At 38.1% G+C, this 14,167-nt stretch overlaps 1 protein-coding gene across 3 annotated transcripts in view; it reads right to left on the bottom strand.

Moving 5' to 3' along the window:
- The window catches only part of LOC124612921, a 271,212-nt gene that overhangs the window by 172,264 nt on the left and 84,781 nt on the right, over nucleotides 1-14,167 (bottom strand). For 2 of the 3 annotated variants that reach the window (XM_047141411.1, XM_047141413.1), the window contains exon 6: nucleotides 9,464-10,273. In XM_047141411.1, the coding sequence (XP_046997367.1) occupies nucleotides 9,464-10,273 (810 nt within the window). The remainder of the gene's footprint in view (nucleotides 1-9,463; nucleotides 10,274-14,167) is intronic. The other variant, XM_047141412.1, reaches the window with a different exon arrangement.

Here is a 14,167-nt window from a genome sequence, read left to right as displayed (position 1 = left end):
AAATATTTGTATGGAGTGTAGCCATGTATGGAAGTGAAACATGGACGATAAATAGTTTGGACAAGAAGAGAATAGAAGCTTTCGAAATGTTGTGCTACAGAAGAATGCTGAAGATTAGATGGGTAGATCACATAACTAAAGAGGAAGTAATGAATAGGATTGGGGAGGAGAAAAGTTTGTGGCACAACTTGAGTAGAAGAAGGGATCGGTTGGTAGGACATGTTCTGAGGCACAAGGGATTACCAGTTTAGTAGTGGAGGGCAGTGTGGAGGGTAAAAATCATAGAGGGAGACCAAGATATGAATACGCTAAGCAGATTCAGAAGGATGTAGGTTGCAGTAAGTACTGGGAGATGAAGCAGCTTGCACAGGATAGAGTAGCGTGGAGAGCTGCATAAAACCAGTCTCAGGACTGAAGACCACAACAACAACAACAACAACAACAACAACAATAACTCCCAGAATAGAACTTAAGCAGCTGCTAGCCGAGGACTGAATAAATGCGCTTTTCTTACATAGTGATCTGGCCAAACATTTTCTGTCAAAATTTCATTCTCTTGGGTACAACGAGAAGATAATCCACAACCTTTCTTACTGTTATTCCTGTTTGTTGCTTATTTCCTCTGAATCTATGGATTTCGCTAGTAACTATAACAAAGCTGATCATTCGCAAACACAGTCAACCACATAAACAAAAGGTGATTGGCATTGGTCCGTTTGGGTTTATGCCGCTCAGCTCATGTAGCCCGTCCCCTTTTGTCTATAGTAAAGTTTATTTCCAAATGTGACCGTGATTCCCCTGGCAGAGACATCATGTACGCTATGCACGCATTCAAAAATGTTCAAGAACTAACAGAGATGTGTTTCAAAATCATATGAATAATCGATAGGTTTTTTTCCTCGAGAATATGAATTTGGCGACCTATGTAATTGCTGCTTGGTGCAGATAGCCCGGTTATCCTGGGACATGTACACCCTGATCATGCGAGACCCGATAATGATAACGTCAGGATGAAATCATATCAGTGCTGCATTTATACCTGTTTTGCACGCCATGTTTGACATCATTTGAACTCTTCTGTCAGGAGAGTTAATTTGGAATTGAAACTGCTGTGTGTGTCTGACATACATCCTATTGAACCTATCAGTAGTCGGATCGCACTAGACATGGCATTCACCTCTCAATGAGGTAAGGGACAACTTACTGGGCTAACAGCAAAAAAACTTGGAGGAGTGGTGGGGGGGAGCAGAGGTAGGCAGAGGTGTGCACCCCGCCACATTTACCCACCCAAGCTTGGCTGTGACTGACTGCTCCATTCTGTTGCCTGCACCACAGGTAGTCAAGCTCAAGTGTACCGGCAATGGACTGAGAAAGCAGCGATGCACTGTTGAGGACCGCGGCTCATCAGGTACCCGGCTGAGCTGAGCCCAAGTGTCAACAAGGTTTGGACAACTAGGAAACAGGTAGTGCTGGGAAGTTGCCCCTTACATGTGGAATTGCTTTCTGAATTATCTGCGCTCCTTTGAGGTTTGATGTGCTATGAACAGGATGTTCTTGATCCTTTACAAAGAAAAATGACGCGTAATGTAAAATGATGGATTTAAGATATAAATAGTACTTATTGTGACATGGAAGTAATTGAATTCAAAGCAAGTGGCTTGATATCCCTCATAATGATGGATATAAGATAAAAAAGTACTTACTGTGACATGGAAGTATTTTATACTTTTATGTTGATCTTAAAGTTTTCATTATGGAAGTTACTGGCTCAATCCTTCCTTGAGATTCTCTGAGGAGGATGTGCTTGCTTTGCATGTGACATAACTTTGAAACAAGGACCGACAGAAGGTAAAGACAGTTTCCAATTACTTTTTCTGTGAATTTTTTTTCAGGTTTATTTTTTATATACTTGCAAGAAGAAAAAGCCTTTTCATACAGATATGCAGATGAGACAGATAACAAACTTGTTACCACTTTATTTGATAGCATTGGAAACTCCACCTTTAAGAGTAACCAGAAATTTATAGGTGACAAAGATTTATTTTCTGTAAGTTAGTCACTGGAAGTTTCAAGTGGCTGCTCATTTCAATTTACACTTCATGTGGATTCCAAATTATTGTCATTCCAAGTAATTGCGACTCCAGTTGTTATTATATGAGATAGAGCAGAGAAGGGAAATAGTGTTTGAAATTTTTCGAAATCCCTTCAAATGTTCCTTAATTTTACTCTTGACATTTTCGTCCAAATTAAGTTGAATTTCTACTAGGAACTCATCAAGGGTGTTAAAGCACTCAATCTGATCTGAAAGCAGACAGATTTCCCGAACTGCAAGGCTTTTAATGAACGATTCATACAGTCTTGCACATTAACAGATTTGTGTTTGGTCTGTGAAGTAATAAATTTTAACTGTTGCATTTTAACAAAATTTCTGTCAAATAAGCCACAGTCGGAAGCCAGATTTGACATAGGGATAGGTGTACCTGGTGAGATACGGAATATGTCATACAGTATGAGAACAGTTCTGCTGTGATAAACCATCTAACATCTATGTTAGCCTATAAAAAATTTTAAACACTTAGGTTAGTATTACAAAACTTCGCTAATTAGTAGGATGACCATTAATAAAATCAACTATTTTCACAGCATCCTAAGGTGTAAAGATTTTTCACGTGCACGTAACAGTAAGTAATAATTACAAGCAATGGTGGAGATTTAAGTAACCATATTGCTGCTCACGTTACAGTCATATGTTATTTTAATATAAGACCGGCAGTGAATCAATGTGTCAGTAAACACTGCGTGAAGTAAAAAAATGTTTGCAAATGGGCAACAGAGTTTTCGTTTCATGTTTGCAACAAGTATGATGCTTGGCGGGTGCACACAGCTGCTAAGCCACATAGGTGCCCGTGTGGATTCGGGCTCTGGTGGGGCACCACATGGCTGGGCAGGGACCAATGCGGCTCAGCCGGATGACTGGACAGTGCAAGTCAAGACTTGCCTGGTAGTCAAGGCTACAGTTCCAGGCGGGCCGCGCAGGCTCAGTGGATGCCTCTGCTGGTAGGTACTGATATGAATGCTAAAATAACTGTGTGTCAACAGCAGACCTTTTGTTGTGTTCTAAGAATGGTTAGGACTGAATCAAACTTCGAGTCTGAGGAAACAACTAAACTGCACAATTCTGCCATGCAGCATTAGTGCAAAAGCCTATTAGTTGTCTATTTTTAGCTGTCAGTTACAATTGGGTCAATTTAAAATGTAACTTTTCTTACTGCAAAAAAATATTAGAGGACCTTGTAAAATTAATCAACTACTTATTTACCCTGTTAGAATAGTCATCTTTAACCTATTTCAGATAATCTGCCTCTCTGAACTTCTGTGATCACTGGCACTGACAGGTAAAATGTTACAGGATTGTGGTTAACACTTTACAAGGAGGGAAAAGGTGTGAAATGGCATAACAATTACACCACTTGACAACTGCATATGCTGCTTTGGGATAATGTTTCAGATATCACTTCCAGCCACAGAAAGCAGGCAGTATGCAATGGAAGCTAAGTGCATTATCTTCAATTCTCAAATCTGTAGGATTTGCCAAATAGGTGGCAAGCAAAAAGTAATATAAATTTTGATTTTAAACTTTTCACAGGGTGTATACGCGGACAAGGAAAAAAAATTCCCGTGTTTCCCGGTTATAAATACACTTTCTCCCGGGTGAAAACATACTTTTTCCCTGTTAACTGACAGTATATTGTCTCTTAGAACTGTATAACTCATCAATCCTTTGAATGGTTATGGTTTTATACACAGGCATAGAATTTCCCAGCCCTTTAGAAAACTAAACATAGGGGGAAAAAAACCATGTTTTGGAAAGATCTTTGATGTGCAGCAACATGTACGCTGCATATTTTTGTATTACGAAAATATAAATTGGAATTCCACCAAACACTGCATGTTACTTTCCAAATCATTGAAATCGAGATTGCGATGCGCTTTTGTAAGCCAGGCATAGCTCATGTCACGTGATCTCGCCAGCCGATGACAGCGGGTATTCAGAGCTTAGGACATGTGATGTAGTCAGCCACTAGCAACATCACTGTTAAGCAGCACGAACACATCAACAGAAAAATCTAATGGTTTAAATTAATATACATCGTGTTGCTACACGAAAAGCAAAGCTTTCACAAATGTTGGTCTTTTATGCGCATACTACAATTTAAGATATATCACACAAATGCGCCAGTAAAATTTTTAAAAACGACTTAAATGTCTGGTCTTCTGGGCTCGAAATTTATCTAAATGGCTAGTCATCAAAGAGTTGATTTTTAAATGAGAGTCAAACGCTCTGTGATTTAAGAAATTCATCGTACATAATCGCACATAGTTCAACTTGCTTAAAAGGAAATTTACTTTGATAGTAACGCTTTTCAAACCACTATTCACATTATTTTCCCGCGACCTGTTACAAATAGGTTCATTTCAGCAGTTGCCAGAGCGCGCCAGATGACAGGCATCACTGCGCTTGCGCTGCTACGATGTCGTAGGGAGCCCGTATGCTCGTACATGTAAAACATTAAAAGATCTTACATTATGTCATAAAAGAAACAAGACATCAGATGATACTCCAAGAGCACTGGAATTTCGTGGCCCATACTAAAATGTGCACATTTAAAGTGCACATTTGTATGTCCAGATTCCCAGTGAAGTAGACCACGACCTGATAATAAGCTTTTCAATGTAGTTTTCGGGATGTAAATTTTCTTGGAGTATCGGTACTATGTTATCTCATGTTTGGTTCGTTATTATGGCATATGCCACACGTGCTAGAAGTTGAAAACGTGCACTTGAAATGTAGCAAACAGTGCGTGGAATTAAACACTTTGTTTCAAGTATTTTGTCTGCCTGAGCGGAAAAGATTAATAAAAGAAAATTTCTTTAGCAAACCGACAAAAATAACTTCATTGTTCTGCTAGGCAATTAATGCTTGACTGTCAGAAAGGTGGAAATAAAATAAAATCTACAACTAACAACACATTTTGTCCTTCCGCAATTATATGAATGTATTTTAATTCATTTGATAGCCCCTGGACACAGAAATATGTTTTGTTTTCATTTGACGCGAGAGCAGTAAATGAAGAGGAAATGCAAAATCACTAAATGTAAACATGGGTCACATGGAGACTACCCTCTTCCCCACTATAACTCAGACTGCTCTGCACATTAGCTCCGGATCTATGATATTTCCAAACAGGTGCAATACGCTGCCACTCCCTCGAGCATTTGAGATAGGACGTCAAAAATTTTAAAAAATCAAATTTTCAAAAATATGTTCATTTTGTAGTGCACATCTTTCTGAAGAATCTGATGCACAAAAAATATGTGTTTGAGGAAATGTAAGACATGTTACTTGGTCGGAAGTGTGTCAAAGTGCAGTGCCACACCTCTTCACACAGCATTCTCCTACCGCACGTCACTATTTCGCTCTGTGGAACTGAAACATTTATATTTTGTAATGGATGTCATCAAACTATATTCAGGACAGTAGAAATTAAAATGTCCTGTGGTGCCTGTCATGCTTACAGTCGGCCGGTTTGACATCGTGTCCTCTCCCCCCCCCCCCCCCCCCCCACCCCTTTTTTTTTTAAACTCTTTAGAAAATTTGCACTCTTTATTCCTTATCAGCTAACAACTTGCTGCTTTGTGTGACATAAAATTAAATATAGGGTGCATAAAACCAGTAAAGAAATGAGACAAGCAAGACAGTACACAAATCTTCAATCCTTACCTCCTAGAATTTTTTTCTCTCTAATCTTGCTACAGCTTTACATGGCGTGCTTTCCTTTCTGCAAAAGAATCTATTACCTCATCAAGGTTCGTCAAACGTTTTGCTACATGAAAAATCGAACTGTCGTTGTCTAATACTGAAAAAGCTGTTAATACAAATAGGACCCAAGACTGGTGTAGTTTCTCGATCTGATTACGTCTATTTTGCTACTTTCTGCTAGATAAAACGAAATAGGCCTTTCTAATACTGCAACAATTGTAACACACACCAAATAAACGAGACTGTTTTGACACAAACAGTCATTTTTTAATGACAGAAGATAATTCACAAAGTACCAATATGAAATGCCTATTGGGCCTACTACAAGCAAAAAGCTTTACGTTAGGAAATAGTTTCACACTTCATTCATACGCTTCAGTTTCTCAAGCATGAGATCGAAAAGAAGTAGTACGAAATTTTTATACAAAATTGGAATCATCATATTTTTTCATAATTTGTGTTATGTCCCCTTTTCTTATCCTTTCTCGTTCTAACAAAGTCTTGTTATCACTAATTCTGTAACTATTCACGTCAATGTCAAAGCTTATTCGCCAGGTAACTTCACTAACTGCCAGGATCACCGGTTTAGTTATCCCGCGATTATTCTCCGGTTAGGCGTTGTTATAAGTTTGTACGATGCGTTTTCCGCGCTACTTGCAGAATAGACCTTAAAAGTGGCTGCTAGCTGGGGAATGTACAACTGGCTCTTACTAGTATAGCGATCTAGCCAAAAATTTTCTGTCAAAATTTCATTTTCTTGGATACACTGAGAAGGTAATAAGTAATATTTCTTACCTGTTATTCGTTTATTTCCACTCCGGTAGTCTGAATTTATGGATTTTGCTAGTAATTATAACAACACTCATCTTCGCAAACCCAGTCAACCACGCAATCAGACAGCAATTGACATTCATCCGTTCGGCCTTACTCTGCTCAGCTCGTATAGCCCCTTCTGTCTGTAGGTAAGTTTGTTTCTACATCCGATGAGGATTCCCCCGACGGAGACATCATGTACACTATGCACGCATTCAACAAATCAACTTATGATTCATTCAGAAATCACCTCAGAATGTGTTCAAAAATGTTCAAAAACTGACAGGGATCTCATCGGAGGCAATTTGTTGTTACGAAGTATTGCATAGTCTTCCCAATGTCTTTGACACATTTTGCTGTTGGCAGACGCTTGTATGAGCACTGTGTTTTGTTGCTGTATATGACGCATTTCCTTTGCAGTTTAAGTTTTATTTTCGTTTTTTCTCTTGTTCATGTTTTATTGCTGCAGTATTATTCTGCAGTAGCACGATACAGTAATATCCTTATGGTTTCTTACCAGTCAAAATTACAAAAATTTAACTGAAAACAAAAACAATGAGAAATTCCCGGAATTCTAAAAAATTCCCGGGTTTTTCCAGGTTTTCTCCTGGATGAAAAAATTTTCGCATTTTTTCCCGGATCTCCCGGGTTGTATACACCCTGTTTCAACATTGCAGCTTACATTTTTTTGTAATCTTTGAGCCACTTTCTGCAGTTCATATTCTGGAAATTGATACTGTTGGCGAGATGATAATAGAGATTGTGGATATGAGGTATTGTTCTAGTATCCAACAATCATTCTGTCATTTGAGCCAATGAAATGAATGAGCCGGGCCTTTAGGTTGCATAAGGTTTATCAGAGCATCATTCTGTTCCACTGATTAACGATGTTGAAATCATTTTTGTGGCTACGCAGAATAACAGAATTTAGTCAATTTTTATACAGTGCAGCTGAGACAACACTGAAGTAATATATTTTAGTGATATTTGAGTCAACAAAGGGTCAATCAATTTTCAAGTAAACACACGTACGGATACCATATCATGTCACAGTGATCTGAAATAATGCTACAACAAACACTTTGTACATCCTTGAGCAGCATCTTGAACGACAAACTAACAAATTTTAATGTCTTTGGAACTTAAAACAAGAAACCAAATTACAGTCTTGGGGCTCCATGTAAATGCCTCTTATGACAGGTAGGAGTTACCACCAGCTTTTTCTAACCATCTCTGTTGATTCTTTGTGGACTTGAAACAGCGACTGGCAAACATAACAAAGAAATTTGCCAAACACTGTGCAGATTGTGAAGTCATTTAATTTTATTTTCACTACCAGTTTTGGCAATTCCATGTGCTATCATCAGGCCCTGTATGCACCTCTCAAAAATTATAGATATTGGGATACTGGGGCTATCTGTTTCTGGATATCTACTCTTGCAGTCAAGTCTTTGAAGGAAGCAATTGAGAATTCACGATGTTCAGAAACAGGTGGCCCCAGTATGCCAATATAGATAATTATTGAGAGGTGCATACGGTGTCTGAAGATGGCCTATTGAATTGCCGAAACTGGTAGTGAAAATAAAATTAAATAACTTTCCAATCTGCATGCTTGTTTGGCAAATTTTCTTGTTAAAAATTTTCTAACCATGGTGACACAGGGGACTGTATACTGCCCAGTCACACATCAGACCTGCAGTATAAAATATGAAGTACCATAGTACCATAATGGCTCTTTGCTCATAATGAATATGTTCACAGTAGAGTTGCAAGCCCCCTGGAGGAGCCCCCATTTAACAACAGTCAGTTCAAATAAAAGCATACAAACAGACATCTTAATATGCGGTACAACAATAGGTATAATCTGCCATCCATTTTATAACAACTTGCAGAAATGTAGAAAGAAGGTCATTTAAAGAGGGATGTATGCCCGCAGGCACAGCAACAGCTATTACTGAAGAACACTAAGATTCTGTACAAGTAACGGTTTAAAGGGATACATTTCACAACTGTCAACAAATTTGGTACACTCTTGGGATTTGACTGGGATCCATCACTCGGATCACAAATGAGAATTGCAATGTCAGAAAAATTTACAGTACAGTCAATGTATGTATGAAAGTTTCATTCCAGTAAGTTAACATCAATACCTATCACTGTAACTGGCGATGAAACAGAACTGTATGAATCATACTTAGGGAAAAGTCATGCACACAATTTCAAATGATTTACATATAAAGTAGGAAGAGCAAGTGGTGTGGCTGGAAATGGAATGTCCACTTTTTCTGAGCTGTAGTTATACATTACGCCAGAATCCCCCTTCAAGTCGATAGTGCAGGAATTGGATATGCTTTACTAGTGTATGTAAGCCTTCCTAAGCTTTTAGAAAGTCTCCAAAATTAGTAGCGAGATATGGATGAGCAGTCTTTAACCATAATGAAGATGCAGCTGCTTACAGAAATGCTGAAAATCTGTTCTTTCTTGAGGAGTCTCCAATCACAAGTTAGCACATATTGTGGACCACACAGCTAGTCGTGTATGCTTTCTTTCTGTCAACAAATAGGAAAGAAGCTATCTGCTGTCATAGTCAAGTCCTAGTAAAGAGCTGTGTGTGCCCTGAGAGTGATCCTGGATATCTTTTCTATAGGAAACATACTGCGGAGTACACATTAAGTTGTCAGTTAATGTACTGTTGCATACAACTTTAAGTTCAGTTAAATATAAGATCATGAAGGTAGATTAAAACAATTAGGCAGTTTCTAAAAACTTCCATAGTCATTCGTAAGTTAATTTTTGGAAAATTTGTTTCTCAAACAAATTCAGACTTACCTTCCTTAACTGATGTGTGACTGTCATCGTATCTTGATTGGGAAAGTGAAGCTGTTTTTTCTTGCTGTTTTGAGTCAGAAAGTGAACAACTCAGATTATTTTCACTATTAACATCCCTGCTCAGTTCAGCATTGCTTTTAACTACTGATTTGTGTTTGTTCTTGTCCATTTCCATGCAATAATCTCCATTTTTAATGGCTTTGTCCATAAATGAAAGAGAAACTGTATTGCTTTCGTATCTTCTTCCTCTTCTTAGAGTAACACCTGTTTTGTCATTGCTGTCAGGTGCTGAAAGTACACTATTTTTATCATCGTCTATGCATGAACCTGAATCCTCACTGTGTTGTGGATTTTTATCCTTCCACACAGACATGTGTGGAACTTTTAACTCAGATGTATTAGATGGTGTTCCAGCAGTGTTACTTGTTTTTATTGAGTCTCTCGTGTATTTCTCTGTATCTCTATTCTGATCGTAAGTATTACTTCTCTCAATAACATCACCATAATTAACATTCATTATTAATGCTTCATTTTCTGGTAATGGCGAATTTCTTCCAGATGAGGCAGTATTCACTACATCAGGCTCAACACGAAGTGCAACAACAGCATCTCTATCACAGAATGCTTTGGTTTCCACAGCTAAGTCACCATGTTCTGTGGCATTTTGTGAGCACTGTTTATCATTAATGTGATCTGTAGTGACACACTGTTTCTTTTGAGATTTTGTGACCCCTCTTGTTTCCTCGATTTCGGATGATCCCCTCTTTTTATTCAACATCCCACTTTCTGAAGCACATAGAGGCTCATTACCTGCAACAAAAAATGCAGTTAATCACCAAATTAACAAAATTACTGCTTTTAGATTGTACTTCCATCAGTCCCGGTAAAACACTCACAAAAACAATGTTTTTCCTTCTTGCTTTTAACGAACCCCACTTTAAGAAAAATCCGCTTTTAAGGAATAAACATGAAACAGTCTGCAAATTAAAATCTATTTTTTACACAATTCATAACATGTTCAAATGAGATTCCAATTTCTTTCACTTTCATATAGTCTTTATTGTGTGATGGCAGTATAAGGTAATTGGTTCTTTCGTTCGACATACATCTGGATCAAATTTCATTGTGGCAATATTAGAAAACTGTTGAATGAACAGGAAATCTATTTCCTTTCCGCCTACAATATGACCCTGACCTGTGATCTGACATCACAGCCACTGAGTTAAGAAGTGCGAGACATGAAGAGTTGCCTTTGTTAAAGTAGAATTTATCAGTTTTGCTTTTGTGGAATTATGGCCAGCATATGTAGAAAGCTTACAATCTCGCAAAAGCCGACTATTATCTGCAATGTCAAAGACAATCACAACAGAAAACCGTCCAGCATGGTGAAGAAGAACAATGTAACACAATATACATTGTGCAGCACTCTCAAAAATTAGGTAGCGCGTTAAATGCTGAAGATAGCAGTTCCTTTGAATGCAAAAGGGGCATTCACATGTCAACATTTAGTGATGTTGAAACAATGACTTTAAAATGGTCTGAGGGAGTGAGAAGTGGTGGCATTCCTATAAGTGGAAAAACAGTGCAAGAGAAGACTCGCAAAATAACCCTAAAGATTGGTGTTGAAAATTTCAGTAGCTGAATGGCTGGTTGCATCATTTTAAAAAACATCATACACTTTCATTTCAGAATGTAGGTGGGGAAAGTAAAGCTGTGGACACAGAAAGTGTAAACCATTGGAAGAAACAATTAATACAGGATTATGAGCCCAGATACGTTTTTCACACAGATGAAACTGGTATCTTTTACAATTTACTTCCTGCAAAAACATATTCTGTTAAGAGGGGAAATACCATGGACTGCATTGTTGTGTGTAAATAGTGATGGAAGTGAGAATTCACCCCCACTAACAATAGGAAAATTTAAATCCCTAAGTTGTTTTAAAACTATAAAAATGCTAGCTTGTACTTATGAGTATAACTGCAGTGCTTGGATGGCATCGGAAATCTTTACAAGATTTCTACGGCATTTAGATGCCAAGATGGGTGCATCACGTATGAAAATGATGCTCATTATTGACCAAAGCCCTATACATGACAAGAAAACACCATTTCTGAGGAATGTAAATATTGTGTTCCCTACATCACCTGCAGCCTCTGGACCTGGGCATAATACACTCTGTTACAGACAAACACAAAGTACCATTTGGCCAGAACCCAGTTACTTTCCTTGAGAGAAAGGACTTGATGAGAGACTCAACATTATGCAGACTATGCATATGTTTGTTGTTGGTTGGAATTGTGCAAAACAACATGTTATGGTAAGTTATTTAACAAAGTCTGGTTGTGATACATCAGTTGCTGTTGAAGATGATTTTGTTCCAGAAGGCGAAATGAGTATAATCACAGATGTTCCAAAACATGTGACATTCTAGGATTTTGTTTCGTGAGAAGATTGTGTTCTGACCTCCAAATCAATATAAGTGAAAAGTGTGAAATGCTGGTGAAGGAACATTGCTAAATAGGAGGTGGTGATTAAAATGATGAAGAAGATGAGGAGATAGTTGCACAAAGTTCTGCAGCTGCTGTGCAAGGAATTGATTCTGTCAGGAACTACTATTCCTCTTTTGAAAACAAAGATGATGTGACTTACCAAACGAAAGCGCTGGCAGGTCGATAGACACACAAACAAACACAAACATACACACAAAATTCAAGCTTTCGCAACAAACTGTTGCCTCATCAGGAAAGAGGGAAGGAGAGGGAAAGACGAAAGGATGTGGGTTTTCCTGATGAGGCAACAGTTTGTTGTGAAAGCTTGAATTTTGTGTGTATGTTTGTGTTTGTTTGTGTGTCTATCGACCTGCCAGCGCTTTCGTTTGGTAAGTCACATCATCTTTGTTTTTAAATATATTTTTCCCATGTGGAATGTTTCCCTCTATTATATTAATATTCCTCTTTTAATTTAGACAAGTCAACTCTGACAAACCTCAGCCAATTGGAATGACAACTTCTGTCACTACAACATGCAGGAAGAACCAAACAAACAAGTCTTGCTCATTTTTAGAAATAATTCAATGAAATAAAAATGTGTAAGTTTAAGTTTTATTTAAACTTATTTTACACATATACAAGACAATCCCATCTTATGATATAAAAAAGTTACAACTGTGGTTCTCTTCCATAAATAATGAATTCTATGCATCTATTCTTCCTAGCAAATTGGTTAATTGCATCGTCAATAGGACAATCAATGTCAGGGTGAGTGTTCAACAGAGCTAAGCCATTACATTGATCCTCCTTCATAACGTATAGAGATCACCAGAATGGCCACGACTTTTCTTGTAGGAACGTGTTAGCTATCTATGTGCCAGACAGAAACGTATAAAATACGATGATGTGGACATGTGTGCTACATAGGAAAGTACAGCTACTCGATGATACGATTTAGTCGAGTCGACTGACGAAAGAAATGAACAAATAGTGTGCGGGCTGACTGGTGAGGGCGGCGCAGGTGGCAATGTGGGTGGCCACGCAAGGTGGAGATGCGTGCCCCAAGCCCCCCATATGTACCCACCACTGGTGTGTGTGTGTGTGTGTGTGTGTGTGTGTTGTGTAATTAAAAAGCTTTTATAACAACTAAACATTGTTGAATTATGATTCTGTGACATTTCTTTCATGTACCTAGGCAAAACCCCCATTTAAGGACAAAATATTCGGGTCCCCAGAGATTCATTAAAAAGAGGTTTTACTGTAAAGAAATAAATAGACTTTTATATTCATGGATATAACAGACATGGAAGAGACCGGGGAATGAGAAGTCAAGATGGGGGAGACAGTAACTGACGGGTGTGGTGGTGAGGGTGGAGAGACAATGGGGAGGAGAAGGGAATGAGACAGAGACAGGGTGGGAAAGGGAATGGGACAGAGACAGGGTGGAGATGAGACAGGGTAGAAACGAGACAGAGATGGGGCAAGCTGGTTTGGGGAAGGTGTGGGGTCGGTGCAAGTGAGGACAATGATGAGGTAGAGAAAGTGTGGAGATATAATGTTCTCATATTTGTTTATTCTCTCATTGTATGAAGTGAAATATGTAAATGTGGTTTGATAAGAGAACAACTTCCCCTTAACAGAAACTAATATGCTTTGCTGCAGCTGACATTAAGATGATGATGATGATAATAGATAATTTGCTATTACAATTTGTTTTTAGAACAGAAGTCACTAGAAAACCCCCCAATTCTTCAAAGAATCAAACTCTCATGTATAAAACAGATTCAAATGTCTGATTATTTTACAGCAAGTTAAGTATTTGACATTAAGCATGTAAGTGATAAAAAATTTAGGAAATATTTTAAATTATGCTTAAAGTTTGTTGGAAGTTGCTAAATACTCACATTATTAAACACTGGACGAACGTAATTTGGATAGTTTGCTCTCATTTGAAGCACAAGCAAGTTTTCACGCATCTCAGTGTTTATCATCTCATATCTCCTGACATATGTATCATATAAGGACACAATTTTGCATGAACATTTAGCGGTGTCTGTGGATGCTGCCTACACACTGTGTTGTGAATAGAATAAGTAGTAAATAAGTAAAGAATTAAAATGTCATGGCTGATGCTGAAGTTCAACTGCATGGACAGCAAAAATGTAGTAAACAATAAATTACTTTTTCCTTTAACCATTTTGTGAGGGGTGTC

Source organism: Schistocerca americana, chromosome 4, assembly GCF_021461395.2.
Source record: "Schistocerca americana isolate TAMUIC-IGC-003095 chromosome 4, iqSchAmer2.1, whole genome shotgun sequence".
Taxonomy (NCBI): Eukaryota; Metazoa; Arthropoda; class Insecta; order Orthoptera; family Acrididae; genus Schistocerca; species Schistocerca americana.
The sequence above is the reverse complement of the archived record's forward strand: the minus strand, read 5'-3'. Positions and strand labels throughout refer to the sequence as shown.